The sequence below is a fragment of the Falco biarmicus genome, chromosome 7 (genome assembly GCF_023638135.1).
Source record: "Falco biarmicus isolate bFalBia1 chromosome 7, bFalBia1.pri, whole genome shotgun sequence".
Taxonomy (NCBI): Eukaryota; Metazoa; Chordata; class Aves; order Falconiformes; family Falconidae; genus Falco; species Falco biarmicus.
In genome coordinates, this window is record NC_079294.1 from 2,543,832 (window position 1) to 2,561,767 (window position 17,936).

Consider the following 17,936-nt stretch of genomic DNA (forward strand, 5'->3'; position numbering starts at 1 on the left):
AGCTTCCACAAAATCTCTGGGAAGCCTCTCCCACTCCTAACTGTCCTCAAAGAAAGAACTGCTTCCTTATATGCAGTCTAAACCTTCCCTGTTCCGATTTGTGATCATGTCTGTAACTCTCCAGCCAAGCACCTCTGTCTCCATCTTCTTGTTAACTTCCTTGTTGATATTGGAAATAAAGCTGCTGCTAGGCTGTCCCCAAAACCTCTTCTCCAAAACTGAGCAAGCCCACATCCCTCAGCCTCCCCTTGCAGGTCATATATTCCTGCCCTCTAGACACCTTAGTGGCCTTCCTCCCCTCGACTCATTCAAATTTATCAACCAGGGGGTCCAAAACTGCACACTGTATATCAGTTCCCAGTTTGTGATGGCTGAGGAAAGGTGGATAATCTCTTCCCTTAATCTCCTGGCTGTGGTCCTGTCGGTACAGCCCAATACGCTGCCAGGGCACACCGCTGCTTTACCTACTGTCAACCAAGACCTTTGAAGCAGCGCTGCTCGCCAGCCAGTCCCCAGCCTGTGCCAACGCAGGGGTTATTCCGTCCATTCCAGGTGCGGTACTTTGCCTTTTTCTGTGCTGAAGCTCAAGAGGTTCCTGCTGGCCCATTCCTCTGTCCTGCCTAGGGCCCCTGGAACGTCAGCGCTGCCCTCCAGTACTGGCTGCACCCTCAGATCTGGCATCATCCGTAAACACGTTAAGGATGAATTGTCTCCTCCACCAGGTCACCAATAAACACTGACAAAAATTATGCTCACGGAAAGTATCTCCTATCTATGCTATAATTAAGTTCCTTCTTCTATTGCTTGCTCTCTGTACACTCACCTGTGGAAGAAAATTTGGACGAGGAGTAAGTCTGGGAGGAGGGATGAACTGCGGCACTTTTATGGGCTGAGGCGTAGCCTGAACCTGCTGTAAGAAGGTAAGAGAATTCAGTAAGAGGAAAATAGCTTCAAAGTTGTTCAACAGAATCAACATCCCCAATGTATTTTCAGACCTGATGTCCCCGGTTTTCCACTTTGTAAATAATTTTTCACAGTAACAGGGTCCTCATTAGAAATACATTAAAGACAGCGCTAATGTTACTTGCCTGTTCCTACACACCTTGCTCCATATATTGAAGGCATCTTTCCTTTTAGGTCAACTGTACTAACTACTGTGCTCTGCAATCTAAACCCATTTCATTTGAAGATAACAAAAAATCCTATTTGTTTTAATAATTAAAAATCGGCTTTACGACAAACCGAAAAAAATAACCAAGACTTTGATGCCCACTATATGAACCACTGTCCTTTCATGCTGAATGGCACACAGGAGAACAAAAGCATCTCACACAAATATAAAAGATCTGGAAGTTACAACTCTTTTAGCAATATTAATGACACTGTGAGGGGCTCTTAACACACAACTTGAAAATTCCAAAAGTAGGCCGCTCATTTGAAACATTTAAGACCTCACTTGAAGGCATCCTAAGTACTTGCCTGTTTGAAAGCAGTCAGATGGAGCTGCCACACGATTAACCTCTGAATAGCACTACTAGCTACCCTAAGTTGAGTACCTGGTGACATTCCCTGAAATTAACATCCAGGTTAGCTTCCAGCCTTCTGTACTTCTGTCCACCCACAAAAGATTGCAATTTACTTCAAAAAGGTCCTATACCGATTAATTAATGCTTGGGAAAATAACTCTGAGATTTTTGATGAAATTTGCTACAGAAACATAAATCATGGACTATTATTAAAACAGAATCACCTCCCCAGACCGAATTAAGTTATTGAGCAAAGAAATGAAGCACAGATATAAAGGACAGATGAGAGTGGTGCAACGGATGGCACAGGAAAAGATAACCGTAGAAAAAAACTCTCCTCAAATAGTCTTCTCTATTCTGATTGCAAACATATGCCCCATTAGGAAGCAAAATTACTTCCATTTGTATTATTAAACTGCATTTTTTAATAAAGATAAATGTTTAGTGAAGCCTTAGCCTTTACTCCAGAAGCAAAATTTCCCTGTCATGATGCTATACAACTCCTGGTTCCCAGACCAAGAAGCCCATACAACCCAATTCTAAAACATTGCTGCTTTTATTTCTAGGTGGCTAACTATTCTGTGTGATATAACTAAAGCACTTTCCAAAATACATGCTTAAAGCAACAGGATCTGTATATATGTATGAAGAAGCAGTGAGTGAAGACATGGTAGTGGGCAGAGTTAAGTGATGTCTCTAACACCAGAGACTTCATCACGCAAAGGGCATGAGACTGACTCAAAAAAAAAATCTAAGATGAAGACCCAAACTGATCAAATGAAGAAAGTCTGACATCACCACTGCCAAAGAAAAGACTAAGAATTCTGCAAAACACAGCCACATAGATTAGGTAGGGGTGAAACCAGTGGCATTTCCCCAGGACTAACAACTACTGACAGGGGAAGCTTTACACAGAGGTGATGACAGCACTGATTTAATTCTGTTAAGCAAAACATTAGTAACAACCCATGTAGAGAGCAAATGATTTTCTTGGACTATGATTTTAACAATGTTTACTAGTGAAGACTCACGACATGTCCCTACTATTTTCCTTTCTGTGCAAACCCCAGTGTGATTATTTTTTTCCCCAACAGTCCTCTTGTAAACCAAACCCCCACACATCTGCAGGGCACACATATGAAACGCTTACCAAAGTTACTGTGTTTTTTGCCACTATTTGGACTGCCTCAGCTCCTGGCCCAGTGACCTTATTTGTTGTCTGGAGGTTGACTGGTGCATTCTGTGCATCAGTGCTGAGGACCGCTTTCTGATTGTTGTTGATAGCAGTAACCATAGCAATGGTAGGTCTCTGACCCACAACAGAGGCAGGCATGGTCGCAGTTGCTGCTTTCAAGACGAGAGGTAGTGTCTTAGTGGTGATCATAGAAGCTGTAGTTACAGTTTTCTAAAGGAAACAGAAAATACACTGTAAGAGACAGAGACACTTCATATCAGACAGGATGTGGGCTGGTTAGCTAGAAACAATAGACAGCTAGAGAAAGAAAAGGCAGCACCGAGTCTAACTACCTACTGTTCAGACAAGCACATCATCTTACGCCTCTGGAAACTGGATAGCTAGAAAGGATTCATGTTTGAGGCACCTGTTGGGTCTGCTTTAATCATCTGCAGCATTACAGACCGATTCAAAAGAAATTCCTGAGAAAACGACAATTAAGTGTAACTAGTGGCATATGTATTTTTGGACCTTTTAGTTTCACGTTACTTCCAAACACGTACTGTCAATATCAGACCTATAAGGTGGAGGTTTCTGAAACATACCAGCAAACTCGCTTCTCACCAACTAAAACTCAAATATTCAAATGAAAACTTTGTTTACAGAGATCCTCACAATCAGGAGAAGAGGGAAAAAAACCCCATTCATTAATTGGTTTCTTTAAGAACAGAAACATATTTTGATTTTGGCTATCCCAAAGTTTAGCTTTAGCCACACATACAGTTATTTAGCCTTTAACTTTCTTTCCTGAGAATATCAGTAGAGCTGCTCTGAAGGTGTAAGAGCTGGCCGTTAGTCTCCCCAGCTGCAGGCAATTATATTTAACTTCTGTAGAATGGGCTGGGTTTGGAACATATATGTCATGTCATGATTGCTCTTCGCTTGTTTAAAGAGAGTTGGTTTCGACTCAATGCCAGCATTTACCTGAAATGCCTGAATACACTATGCCCACAAACTCCAAAGTTAAAACAACTATAATTTCACCATTTTGTTTTTAAAATGTACTGTCTTCTAAGATGTTAAGGGCAATGGACAACTGCGGATCTCTTTCAAAAAGCAACAAGGCAAGAGAGTGCCCATATAAAACCAGAACACAACGTACACAGAAAGCTCACGACAAGTGACACCCAACTGAATGCCAAGTGAGCTTATTTCTTTTTTCTTTGGTGTAAAAAAAGCTGTTGTACCAATGGCACCGCACCTTCAGAACAGTCAGTGGCATGATCAAATGCTCTTAGCATGAAATAACCACCACTCCCTCCTGATGTCAGCACTAGGCTCTACAACAGGAAAAAATGGAGAACTAGGGATCAGGCAGTCTTTTTTCATGTTCTGAACATGCCTGATTTAGACTGCTTGCTTTTAATTGCACAAGACCTTTCTCTTCCTTCTAATAAAGTATTTCCAGCTGGATTCTTCAGTATTTTCACCAATATCATCTCCTTAAACAAAAACGGTTTACCTTCACACCTCTAATTTCGTAACGCCTAAACTACATCCCCTAACTGTAAATTATGCACAAGTGTGAAAAAAATTCAAACACTGTACAATGCCAAATCAAAGGATAATTCATGCTTCAATTTTATACATTTATACAAGATCCAGACGTTATTAACTTCTCCTTGTTGCAACATGAACAATTCCCTTAACTTTTCATCCGTGATACAAGACCTTATCGACCTCTGCTGCACCTTCTCCAGGGCAAGAGGCTCCGTTCCCCTAATGCAGTAACATTATTCAAGCTTTTCCAATGAGATGTAACATGGTATCATTTTCACAAGCATTACATTCATCCATAAACATTTTAAAGAAAAGTGTAATCAATCATGTAATACAAGACTGTGACTCTTTCAAGGGGTTCTATTAGGTCTGTAAATACTAAAGATGTCAGCAGATCACAAAGCTTGAAGATCCCTGTTACTGTGCTGAGCATTAATTACCTTGCTTATTCTAAAAAGTTTTCAATGCATGAATTCATACTGAAGTGGCATTCATAGTAAGTCTGCATTATTTCACATAATAACACTGCAATAATATGACCTTTTAGCAGGCTTGGTGCTCTATGAAGATTTAAAAAGCCCTTCTTACTGGACTATATTAAGTATATTAAAATGTCACTATTAAGGCAGCATATATACGCTGATTCCTAAATTGAATTACTCTGAAAATAACCACTGAAAGCACTGACTTTACTGACACAGCCTTGAAAGATGTATTATTTACAAAAGCAGGCACCAAAACACCTTCTAGAGAGACAAAAGATTTGACTTCTCTTTGCTGAAAGAGATTGAGGGGCAACAGGACAGAGGCACAATCTTAGATGCAAGATGTGTACAGAAGAAAGGGAGGTTACTTCAGAATTATACCAACATAAATAAAAATATGAAAGTGTTAAGGATAAAAGCTGGCTTATTTATTCAGATGAGAGGATGACCTGCCTTTGAGTTTGTAATTACTGTCCAAGTACAACTGTATCAGTGATAGTCAGAAGGGTGTAGCAGTTTTTTGACTGTTTCACTAGAGGGCTCTTTAACTTTGAACAAAACCTCAATTTTTACAACCCAGGAGATGACCTGGAAGTTAATGCATAAATGCCAAGTGTGGGATACGGAGAAACACGTGAAACTGCTTTTGCAGTCATATTCCCTGGCTGGAAAACAAAGACTGGTGATACAGCAGAGAGTGATCCATTGTTTGCCTAGAAATATTCTAGGACACAGTAATATTTACTACTTCGTTCTGTTTAAACTTTGATATTGATGTTGCTACTCACAAACATCTTTTGCTTAGTTAAGTTTGCTCCATTTCTTCAGTTTTCTCAAGAATACAACTACCTAAGCCTCACAAACACATTTTCAGAGCACATCCAAAACAGTTTGCTGCGTTCATGAGAGAGCTAACATTTCTCCCCTCCTCTGCTTCCAGGAAAAGGGAAGACAAGAATCACAAGCGGTCAGAGCTGTGGCTGTGATTCACTGCAACGTGCAGAAAGTAAACTTCACAGGTGACTCCTGACATCTGCCTACCCAGGCAAACAGGAGCAGCTGAGACTGCATCAACAGGAAAAAAGACCTCACATACACTTCTTTTTACAAAACACCTCCCTGCGCTTTCTAGCTGTTTTATTAGCACACTTTGGGGATTCTAAATATTTGAACAGGAGAAACTTGGAATTCCCCTGTCAGCAGAAGCAGGCCACTTTCTCTGGTGAGTGCTGGGATTATATCTCTAATCCTATACCGTACCGAAATTCAGTGTACCCTCCCAATGAAGACACTACTTTCTAAAACTCAAACGTTGCCATTAACACAGCAAACTCAGGTAAGTATTATACGATACGAGTTACATTGGATTTAAAAGAACCAAGCAGGAAGAAGAGGGAACCGTTCTCTTACATTTTGTTCACTGAAACAGTGGGCGTTGTTAGTCTTTTAAAAATGAAGTATTTAAATCACACACCTCATGTGTAAAGTCTTTACTATTTCTTGAGACCTACCGGGTATGGACAGACGATCTTTCTTGCACCTACGGAAGATAGGTTCATTTGCTGAACTTCCATTTATTTTTAAGAAAGGTGATACTGCCACCCTTCTTCTCTGCGAGGTTATGATTCAACTTTTAAACACTACCTGATTTTTTCTACTCAGATAGGAGGTTATTGCCAAAAAAACCCACAAGACCCATATCTGCATCTGCATAGAAGGAGAAACTCATATTGGTATACTCATGTGCATAAGTGAAAGTTTGCAATTTTCTCTCTGAGCTTTTTTTAATATTTTATTTGTCCTGTGAACTTTACCTTTAGCAAGGAAAATAATTACTGTAGAGGCTTTTACCTGTGATCCAATCACATTTGGAGAGGGTGCAGTAGACTGCTGCTGCTGTTGATGGTGATGTTGCTGTAGCTGTTGTAGTGGTTGAGGCTGTGGTGTCTGTAGTTTGTTTTCTGACTGTGCCAATGGCTGTATTTGAAACTTACTGTCTGGCTGTTCCTGCTTCACTATCAAATTCTTTCGAAGCTGTTCCACCACTCTTTTCTACCAGATAAACAAAAACAAAACCAGAAATGATGACAGTTATTTAGCTGCACGTATTAGAGAAGACAGTGACACCTAAAGTTACATTTATTTAATGTAAATAAAGAACTGCTCAAAATCTTAGTGGGATTTCTCCTTTTGGAATTTTAAGTATTGGTGTTATTTAATAGGCACAGTGTCAAAAAAGGCCACAGAGGAGTAGAGCTGCCCAACAGCGTGACCTCACTGTCCTCACAGAAACCCACCCACCAAAATTCAGCCTATTCACAAACTGTGGCAAGACCTCATTAAGCTGCATTCATGTGAGATGCGTTAGCATTCAGATTCCAAGGTTCCTGACTCCTTCAGACACGCACCGCTCCTGACCAGGGACGAAAAAGGACTGCAGGCTGAAGCCTCAGGGCTGACTTCAGGGCAACGGGGATGCCATTTCGTACCAGGCATCGAAACTGAGTGGAGAGATGGCGAGTTTGAGTGCAAAGTGGGGAATGGGAAGGGCATGGATGTGTGTGCTCATTCCATTCAGTTATTATTGTCACCTGAAAGAAAACTAGACAGGGCTGCCTACATGGGAAGGGAACGGCACAGATTTATTTCTCCCAGCTTAAAGGCTTCCTATTGCATTATCGCTTCCACGAAAGTCTAATTATTTAAGAAGGAAATTTCTTCTGGTAGCCATTGTGGATATTCAGACGGTAACACAACAGATTTAAGAGCAGACCAGGCGACCTGCGGGATAAGATGCCATGTCTCCACACGGGTGATAAGGGCTCACAATTTATGTTCACGTTATACTTCGATGTGGACAGGGGTGAAAACACCACAAGACTTTTTTTGCCTTTTGTGGGCATGATAGAAAACAGACATTTTTTCCTACACTCGAGCCACCCCCAAATTAGGAGAGATTAAAAAGATTTAGATAGATACTTAAGTGCCCTTGATCAAGAGCCTATGCGTACTCCGGAACAGTTGTGCAACAAGGTTGGCTTCAGAAGAGGACAATGAAGTCACCAGATGTGGTAGGGGCTCAACTGAGAAAGCTCTAGTGAGGAAACCTCTGCCAGAGGCAGGTGCTGACAGCAGGCTATCCCGAGCAGGTCCACTTACACAGAAAGGAAAAGAAAAAAACTTTCTGACAATATCAAATGTTTCAGTTTTTGTTTTGAAGCACTAGTATTAAGACACAGCACAAAACAGAGAGAGGGAGCTAAAAAAAAAAACAACCAAAACCAATCCAGTTATTTATAACCAACTGAAACAATTTTTTCCCTCAAATTTCTTTCATGCAGGGTTATGAAATTCTGAGCTGATATGATACCTGTTCTCTGCATAGTTCTTGTGGGCATACTGTAGACTTTTGATTCCAAGTATCTTGCTTATGATGAGTTAAAACTGCGTGGTGCCTCACATGCTGAACATGTACCTCTAGCCCAGAAGAAGATAACAAAAGGTGCAGAGTCCCAAACGGGCAGATTTGAGAACTGGAACTTTAAAAAACCAAATAAAACACACAAGCAACAACCCGCCCCCCCCCCCACCCCTGCTTCATAAGGCTGAAATGTGTGAGCTCATGACTGACCTTTTTAGAAAAGACTGAATTCAGTGACTCAGAGGTGTACAGAAGGAGGACTGCCCGGCTTCTGCAAAACCTACAGCCCTGGCTGGGGATGCACGCTCAGCTCTGATGACAAGAGAAACAAAGACCCAGCCTCACCAAAAATTCAGGGAGCTGGTAACGGACAGCAGCGTGAAGGAGCCACGTTATGCTGCACCCAGAAAAGTGCTAAAAGCTGTGAAAGCCTAAAAGCTGTAAATTGTCTGTTCCCTTCTACAACAAGGAGAAAACAATAGGAGCGTAGAAGGCATTTTTCTAATTCAGATATTTTACAGAGTTTTAAATGGCCTGTGTCTATCAGCTCATTCATATATGTAATAACTGAACAATCATTTAAAATTGCTTTCTGAAAAGATCAACCACGTTAACATGCAAACCAAAGTGCCATGTCAGCAAGCAGATACACGAGCTGAAAAAACATTTCCAGAGAGTAACCCGAGGGGGAGGTGAGGAGAACAGAGCAAAGCAGGAGAGGAAATAATGCAACATGCCTATGGAATACCTGCCAAAAAATGGACTGCACAGACACTGCACAGGAGGCTAAAGGATTACTGTACCCGCCGTGAACAGGAAGGGAGGTTTTGTCTTCCACAGCTGCCTGTATGGAATTCAGTGATAATCGTGCTCTTCTACTGATTCCCTAACGGGAGGAAATCAGCAGCAACGGGCCAAGAATTCGTTTCCATCTTGTTCTTTACAATGGGAGGAACATTAGCGAAAGGATTTAAAAAAAAAAAAAAAGAGAGAGAGAGAGAGTGTGCAAGAGGAGAGGGAGAGGCAGGCTGGAGGGCTCCTTGGCCATACTGCTCCGGCAGGGCGAGAGCCAGCGAGGACGGGAGCAGGGAGCAGGAGCGAGGTGAGTCACGGTGCTTCACACACTGCCTGTCCCACCCCCGGGCCCAAACATGGGGTGCGGAGCCGCTGAAAAGCAGGGCTGAAGCACAACTTTTATTAGTGCCTTGTGCAAAAACCGAAGCTCAGCACATTTGGCACAAGATGGATAACGTGAGTGGAAAAACGCCGTTGCTCTGGAAGTCTACGCTAGCCTGTTAGAGGCTGCTGAGAGCTGCCTGGCAGCAGCATATCCTGCCATCCATATCCATTATGCAGATATTAAATTGGAACAAACATCTAATGCTTTTAAGATTCAGAGAGTAAAACTGAAGTTTGCAGCGCATGCCAATTGCTTACGCAGTTTATTAATCTGCTTCTACCAACTGTCAGTAAAAATACCACACTGAAACTACAGAAATCATTCCACTCTCTGCAAGACTGCTGGGATCGTCTGTTTGTTGGTAGTTACCAAGTGGGAGACTCCGAACAACGTATTTCTAAGTTGCTTTGCTTAATTAGCACCAGCAGAGGAGACTGTGGGGGCTGCAGGGCCGGAGGCAGGCAGTGCAGCCCTGCACCCCGTTCCAGCGCTGCCCGGGGCCGTGCCCCCCTGCCCGGCTCAGCCCCCACTGCGGCGAGGCCGTGTGGCTCAGCCGGCTGGGACCGATGCTCTGTGGCCGCCCCGGCACGTGCCTGCCCGCTGCGATGCCAGCACAGCCTCGTGTCGCAGGGGGTTGAAGGGGAGGGCAGCGTGAGAGAAACTCTTGCCTACCGTCAGACTCGATACTTCATTACAAGTGTATCTGACATTTGTTTCTCATATTTGACTGTTCATAATGCATTTTGAAGGCAGCTTGTGCTGCAGGAAGTACGACGTGCATGACTGGAACATGCCACAGCTGGTATGAAGCCCCAGCTATGTGCCTCAGAGGCCGAGTGCCAGGGAGACGGAGGTTATCGGAAAGTATCACAGAAGTGTTCAGAAATATTCCTAATTCTTTAAATGTAATCATTGCCATTTTTCCTTCCCACTCTTATTTAAGACGACGTAATTTAATTTTCACTGACAACTTAAAAAATTTAAATTGGGATTGACTCAATCATAAACACATCATCACAAACAGAACAGAATAGTTTTCTGCATGTCAAAGCTCTAACTCGCCCCATATTGCCAAAATAGCTTCTTCTCCAGCAGCACTACAAACGGATGAAAAGCATTTGTCTTTCAAGTTTACTGAATTTTCCTCAAAGCCGAATGCCGATCCTCTCTTTACGTACAGAAGGTGGAAGAAACGAATGATCACATCCTTTCTTCCAAACTGCATTCTCCCCCAAAAGTACCTGCTAGCTCTCGGCAACAGCTACTGTCAGGCTACTTCAAAATCCATTTGCCGAACAGTGCCCCGTAAGCGTAGTACACGACCGCAGAGCTCCTGCTGCCTTGACATCTTTATCACCAGTCTCATCAAGAACCGTTCACACCACCGAGTTCACACAGCCCTAGACATCTCATATGACCCTTTCTTAAAGGTAATAATTGTAATCAATATCGTGACATTTAGTGATACCACCTTCTCATTCATGCCACAGGCCAGATCCTAACACGGCGTTAGAAGATTATTTTGGTTTGATTAAGCAGAAGATCTGCCTCTACATCCTATTGGCCATATGTCCATGTCAAAAGGTGTCTTCTCTGTGCTTATATAAAAAACTATCATGAATATGTTGCTATAAGATAAGGAAGGTCCTTGGAGCAAACTGCAGGCTTAGTAAGGTTTAAGTATAACATTATTAGCTAACTGTGATTTTAATTTTAAGCAATCAAGCAATCAAAGTAGTTCTCAGAGTACAGTGATTTTTAAAATACTAGATCCCTTTTTATGTTTGGTGACACATTTTCTTCATCTGGGGAACACATGCAGAAAAGCACACATACCTCAAGGACAGTCTGCTTTTAAACTTCAAAAATCTATAAAAATTAAAATTTAAAAATAGTCTAAAAATGAGACAAAAGTAAAGTACTAACCAGCCTCGCAATGCACAGTGTTTATATCACAAAACCAAAGCTGATGTGGTTTGAATTGCTTACCCGCTTACTAGTGACCCGCTTTCCTGCTCCACCGATTCTGGGAAGTCAGCTATATTATGGATGCCCTGCTACCTGTTCCCTCCTACAACCAAGAAATTTTCTCTAGGATATGAAAGTTGCCAACTGCTGCGAAGGAAATGGTAAGAGAAAATACGGATTTCAAATAAGCTCCAACTAGGGAGCAGGGAGGATGGAGGGAATTTCACTGCTCTGCAGTCTCCCGTTCCAGCCTCCTTCCCCTCTCCTTCCCAGCCCCAGCCCCTGTTGCTACCCAAAGACAAGTGAAATACCCCTGCTTTTCAACAGAACACAAAGACAGCAAAACTTCTGTGGCAGAAAGAAGCTAAAAGATTGTGGATCCCTGGCACAGTTAGTCTTGGACCTGCGAAGAGGGTGAATTTGGGGAGCGGAATTTAGGAGTGGAAAGAGTACCAGTGAGGAGAGTAAGTGTACGCTCATCTAGTGCTTTAACACAGTATCTCAAATTTAAAAAAGTGAAATCTTATTATAGAAATTGATGACGCAGAATCTACACCAGTGAGGAAAAAAAACCTGTTCTACAAAACAACTTGAATTCCATTGAAAGAACGATCAAAGGACTATAGAAACGTGTTCAGCTATTTCTGTCGTCATCCTAGATTTTTATGAAATTTTGCACTTCTGCCTGTGCCTCATTCATACCCAGATCTTTCCACCAATGAAAAAAATCTAAACAAACTAAATTAGAATTTTATTCCAAGGAAGAAGCATGGTACATTCTTCTACTTCTTAAATGTCATCAAAGCAGCATTAGAATCTTTCAGTCAGCAAAGCCTCTGGGGCAGGGTGCCTGTGTGCGGAATGGGAACACAGCAGTGGGACAGGGAACCACCTCCGCCTCTCACTTAATGCCTGACTGGGCATCATTAACGAAATGTGCACCATTTCCTTTTACAGTTCAAAAACTTTTTTTTTTTTTTTTAAGCATTTGTTAAATACACAGGTATCTAAGCACACCAGCATACCCAGTCAACAGCTGCACTGCCAACACCTGGAGTGTAAAACAATTTTAAAAAAATCTTCATTCCATAAAAATTACTTTGACATTTTGTCAGATAAATACCGTTATGTACCATTGGCATGATGTGAGAAGTACTTTTGCCATTAAAAATGCTGGTAAACTTACTACACTTCATTATATTTTAGACTATTTACAATAATTACTATAGGTGTGATTCTGAAACAAATACACACAGTTCACACATGAACAAGTACTTCAGAAAAGAATGTGGGATTTTTCCTTTATGAGAAACACCGCTTGAAGTTGCTGGAAATCATTCAGAAGTGAATTATGTAAGTTCTGAAAATAATATTCATTCCTTCATTCTTAACGGGGGAGAATGCCTTTTTTTTTTCCTTAAATATAGCTAGAATTATAAATGAAAATGACCAAAAATAGCTGCTGTGCCATTCTGTTTTATGTGACTTCTTGATTGCTTTATTTTCAGTACCGTGTCTTTTACTGTTTGCAGCACCATCAGACCAATTAATTTTTGGAAGGGAATGTTGTACCGTGAAATGCCTTATGCATCACTGTCTTCTCGTAGAATTTTTAGTCTTGCACAATGTAGGGAACAGAGACTGAACTAGTAGGAGCCACACACATACGTTTTCCTGCAGCTTATGTATTAAAGAAATGTAGTATCTACCTTCTTAGCCCAGTACTTATGTTAATGGAAAGAAACTTGTAAGAACAGCTACAATAATTAAACAATGAAGCAATTAATGAATTGAGAATTAAGTGTGTGACAACAGAACGGGAAAAACAGTTAAGTGCAGTACTTTGAATGTAATTAAGGAGGAATGGAATGAAAGGAATGAAATTATATTTTTTTAAATTTGACAAGATTTGGAAAGATTTGATTTGGTTTATGTTTTTCTGCTTCCCAGAAACACTTCAGAGTGCAAATACAAACTGGTCAAAGGAGGTGGGGATCACCTCAACATGAAAAGGCTGAAGAAATGAAAAAATTAAACTGCTGACTACCACGGAAAAAGTGCTCTTTTTAATTTTATCTTGCCCGTCTCCGTATTGTTTCACCTCCATTTGTCTATTTCGGGGGTTATCTCTTGGGGGGGGGGGGGGGCGGGGGAAGCCACCTAGATTGTGCAGAATGAAACAAGGGTTCTTTTGCACTTCAACATAAAGTATGTTTCTATGATCTCTGACTGAACCTAGTTTTCCAGAAGTGTATAAGGTGGTCTTGTAAAATCTGTCATGGACCGAAGCTTAGGATACAAAATCTTAGCACAGAAAATACTGTGGATTATTATTCCTGTGCAGGAGAATACACAGGGACAACCACCCCCATGAGAAAGCCATTCACATCTATACGTGGTAGCCAGTTCCCTCTGCCAGGGCAATCCTGCTGCTTCTCTTCCTCTACCTCTGATTTACCTCCTAATGTGGCATCCTTTAAACTGAATTTGTCTGAATTAAGCAAGCGCAGTAGAGCAATTCGAATCAGTACACTTATTTCACATTTTAGAAACAATCAGCCTAAATAGAAGTCTATTTTCTAATCTGGTAACACTTCATCTTTTTGAATAGCCCAAGTGGAAAGGATAGTCATCAAGTAATTTCACAGCGTACTACTGCACAGTAGCACAGTCCCTTGGCTAAAAATGAATCAGCTTCAGCAGAATTCTTGTGCATCCTACAGCTATTCTCACGACTGAATCACACCTCCTCTCCTCCTCATGAAAGGAGACACACACAGTTCACGCTCATGCACTTCACACATGATCAGAAGTATCAAGCAAGATGACTGGTTTTATTTCACCCAGAATGCAAACTTGTTCTTTTGTGAACAGAAAGTTCTGGAAGCTCTAACTGCATCGTACGACCACCTGTCGATTGCCCTGATGCTGTTAACAGCAGCTATCATTTCATTTCCACACTCGCATTACCAACACCACAAACTAACAGTGGCAGGAAGGCTTTTTCCCTACGTTGTCAACCAAACACTGTTTAGCACCAATTCAATTAAAAGCCATCACTAACAACATCACATCGCAATTCACTGTTGGCCTCCACTTCACAGGCAGAATGAGTTCTCGGAGCAAAACGTCATGGTTTCACCTCACTCAAATGAGAGATTTTCTCTCCTTCCTAGTCCCTCAAACAGTGTATCAAATACAGATGTTCTGTCCAGCTAAATATACCTGCTGTACTATTCTCTTTAGTTAACCGAGCGTGATCAAAACAACAAGAAATGCCTGCTTCACAGAGTAGACATCAAATTAAATCACTGCAGAAGACCCACATTGCTGGTCTTCAGTTGTATCAAGGTCTGTGCATCAAAAAACCCAAACCAACAGTTCCTCCGTGGCCTCCTGATTTAAATGGCACGGGGAGGGGATCTTTGCCCCTCTGCTTATTCATCCCAGCACTAAAAAGCGCCTCATAACTGAGGCCAAAACTACTCAACAACTGAAGATTCGGTGAACCTCCACCTCTCTTAAAAACGCCCAGGGTCAGGCACTTTGCCAAAAGAACGGAAAACTACCTTTTTTTCACAAGGGATGCAGACCTACCGGCGACAGTTCAAAGGAAACCCACAAACACAGTCAAGGACCCAACACACAGCACCGTGTGATACGAGGCCCACTGAGCCTCAGCTCGTCCCCCTTGCTGGGAGGGAACTTCTCACTGAGAACAGAGATTTATACACAGGAAAGAAATCTGATGACGAGAGGGGGTTTAGTTTCTCTGAGAAATATAAAACGATGATTCTGTAGCTGCAAGTTGAAGGCAGACAAATTCAGCCTTGAAATAAGACGCAGGGATGGTTAAATGCTGAACAGCCTAACACGAGATGTAACGGCCTGACGCGGCTTGAACTCGCCAGGACGAGGTGATACAGCTCTCCAAAGGAAACACTTACCCCAAGTTTTGGAGGAGATTGTATCATACACGTGAGGGGGAGAGGGCTCTGGGAAGCCTCTGCTCATTCTCACCCCTCACCAGGGACAGTGCCCGCGCCAGTGCTGGTCCCAGCACACTTCTCCAGCACCGAAACTCTGCACAAAGACAGACTTTACTCTTCAGAATTTTAATATGTCCAGAGGCACAAATAACCAGATATACTCAAGGCTGTTTTTTCACCTTCCTCTGAAAGACAAAGTATTTGCCACAGCTAGAGAAAAGCAGCTAAACAAAGCAAATTTATCTTCTTCTTTTGATACCTTTTATTGTATGTCTTCTTTGCGTACTTAGATTCTTACTGATTTTAGACTTGGAATGGATAAAAAATATGTCCCCAGGTCAGCCTTGCTGGGCTGTTGTTTTTTCCCTTCCACTGCAATGCAGGATGTGGACTGCCTGCTAGGATCAGCTGGGCAAATTTCCCCTAATCAACCTGCTGACATTGCAAGGGCCTTCAGAATCGCTGGCAGCCCAACCCACCACCTGTTTTCTGGAACAGAAAGATGTGGAAGACAAAAACTTAGTACACCGATAACCAAACCGTCCTAGTCTCCCTGAAGTCAGAAGACGTCACACTAGGGTACCAAGGTAGAATATAACAGTCTCCAACATGCAGGAAATTGAACCGTTTAATCTCTTTGTCCTTTTTGGATTTGACATGCGGTGTCTTCCTTCTACTTCCTACATGCAGTTTCACGACTACAGTTTATCAGTATTCTTGTGAAAGAAAAAAACCCCACCTGTGTGCTAGATGAAAGACAAAAAAACATTTTATGAACATGTTTAGACTTCAACAGATGTACATAGTACCTAAGTTAATTAACAGGATCAGACACTACTATCTAATCTCAAACTATGTACGTAATTTCAAATTTTGGTTAGTTCCTGGAATGTGAACCCAGTAGCTGTCACTGCTCCCACCACAACTCTTCTTTATGAAAGCTTAATTCCTTGGTATCAAAATGCCTTCGGATGGTGCCATCACTTCATCCTGCAAGCTAACAGTTGCACGAGGCACAGACATGAAGAAGCCACGCAAGAAACACGGAGATCTTTCTGGCATTGATGGACACCTCACAGGAAAATGCATGTGAGACCTGTTATATCAATATGGACAATATCCGGCATGAAAAAAAAAAACAAAACTAAAAAAGACCACATAAGGGAATGTAAACATTCCTATCCGTAAGTTCGTACTACTTTTTCACAGTGTGCTTGCTTGTTTGACAGTTATACTGTCATAATTTTAGACTGTTAAACCTCTGCTCTAGGGTTTATAAAAGATCAGAGCACTTGTCACTCTCAGTGCAGGTAGAGGGAGATAGAGTGGTTGAGCAGTTCATTCTTCTTTCTAATTACACTCCATTAACCTTCCACATGAGAGCTCCCCTGTGCTTTCATACCAGCAGCACCAACTGGCTGTGTTTGATAAGGCTCAGCAGAGTCTGCAAGACCAGCACGTGTAACTAACGGAACACTTCAGCACTGCAGACGTAGCAGAAGCTGGGCTGAAGCTCTGTTACGGAGCCACAGCCGTATTCAGCTAAATTACACAGCGCCGGACACCAGCCTCACCCTACCCACTCCCCTCACAACTCCGCTCCTTGAACTTCATAGATACATCATCTAGCATTTGAAAGCCAAATGCAGAACTAGGGCATTATTCACTGCAGGGAATGGAACAGTTACCATGCTTTCACCTCACTGCAGAGACCTGCCAAGAGAAATGCACTTAGAGCATTAAAGCGTGCAGGGCAATAGAAAAGAAGTTGCCGTTACATTATAATTAGATCACGTTAACATATGCGACCGGAGTACAGAGAAGGAAAATTACTTTCAAAATTCAAATCTTTTTTTAAATGCACTTTCAGTATCTGGGGTTGTTTGTTGTATGTTCCGAAGACCACACTGTTAACAAACAGCATTGTATTTATCTATAACCTTCTCAACAGTGACCACATAAATGATAGGCTTTTCTAAAAAGAGAGACTTCTTCGATTAATAATGTATTCTATGGGAGTTTTAAACTCAGTGCCAGGAAAGCTATTTTCCATGTGCACGAAGGTAGATTAGCATTTGTGTATACTGAGTAACAGTGTCGGCACATGCTTACACAGATAAAAGGGAAACAAATTTGGAAGGCGGGATTGTAAACAATCTGGAACAGAATCCAAATTATTTAAAAAATAAATGAAACACTACAAAATCTGCACTTTCAAATGATGTTTTATACTATGTGTTGGCATTTTTAACTGTTTCAAATGACTTCACAACATAAAGTTGTATACGGAACTGGCCTGTGTTAAAATGAGTGATGGTGATACCCTTTTTGCTATTACCTCCCTCATCCTTTCCCATCCCTCTCCTGTTTAACGTACTGTGATACTCACATCTGCACGTGTCTCCATAAATAAACAAACTCACTTTTCTTCTCCAGAAAGTTTCCCAGGCTTCAGCTCATATTTTAAAATTATCTGATGTTTTCTAGGTCTTAGTAACTTTTTGAAGGGTCTGAAACAGGATGCTTGTGCTACAAGCCATGCTATGAATCCAGCACCGTCCTTGTCCAGAATGGTATGGGAATTTCACATGCGAATTCTGGTGGATGTTGTCCAAGATCCCCTCCAGTACAAA

General features: G+C 41.8%; 1 protein-coding gene across 8 annotated transcripts in view; it reads right to left on the reverse strand.

The window, feature by feature from the left end:
* PHF21A (PHD finger protein 21A) overlaps nt 1-17,936 on the reverse strand; it is a 132,845-nt gene that overhangs the window by 20,973 nt on the left and 93,936 nt on the right. For 6 of the 8 annotated variants that reach the window (XM_056347371.1, XM_056347372.1, XM_056347366.1 and 3 more), the window contains 3 exons: nt 6,597-6,797; nt 2,677-2,931; nt 824-910 (listed from right to left, as the gene is read on the reverse strand). In XM_056347371.1, the coding sequence (XP_056203346.1) occupies nt 824-910; nt 2,677-2,931; nt 6,597-6,797 (543 nt within the window). The remainder of the gene's footprint in view (nt 1-823; nt 911-2,676; nt 2,932-6,596; nt 6,798-17,936) is intronic. The other 2 variants (XM_056347373.1, XM_056347374.1) reach the window with 1 other exon arrangement.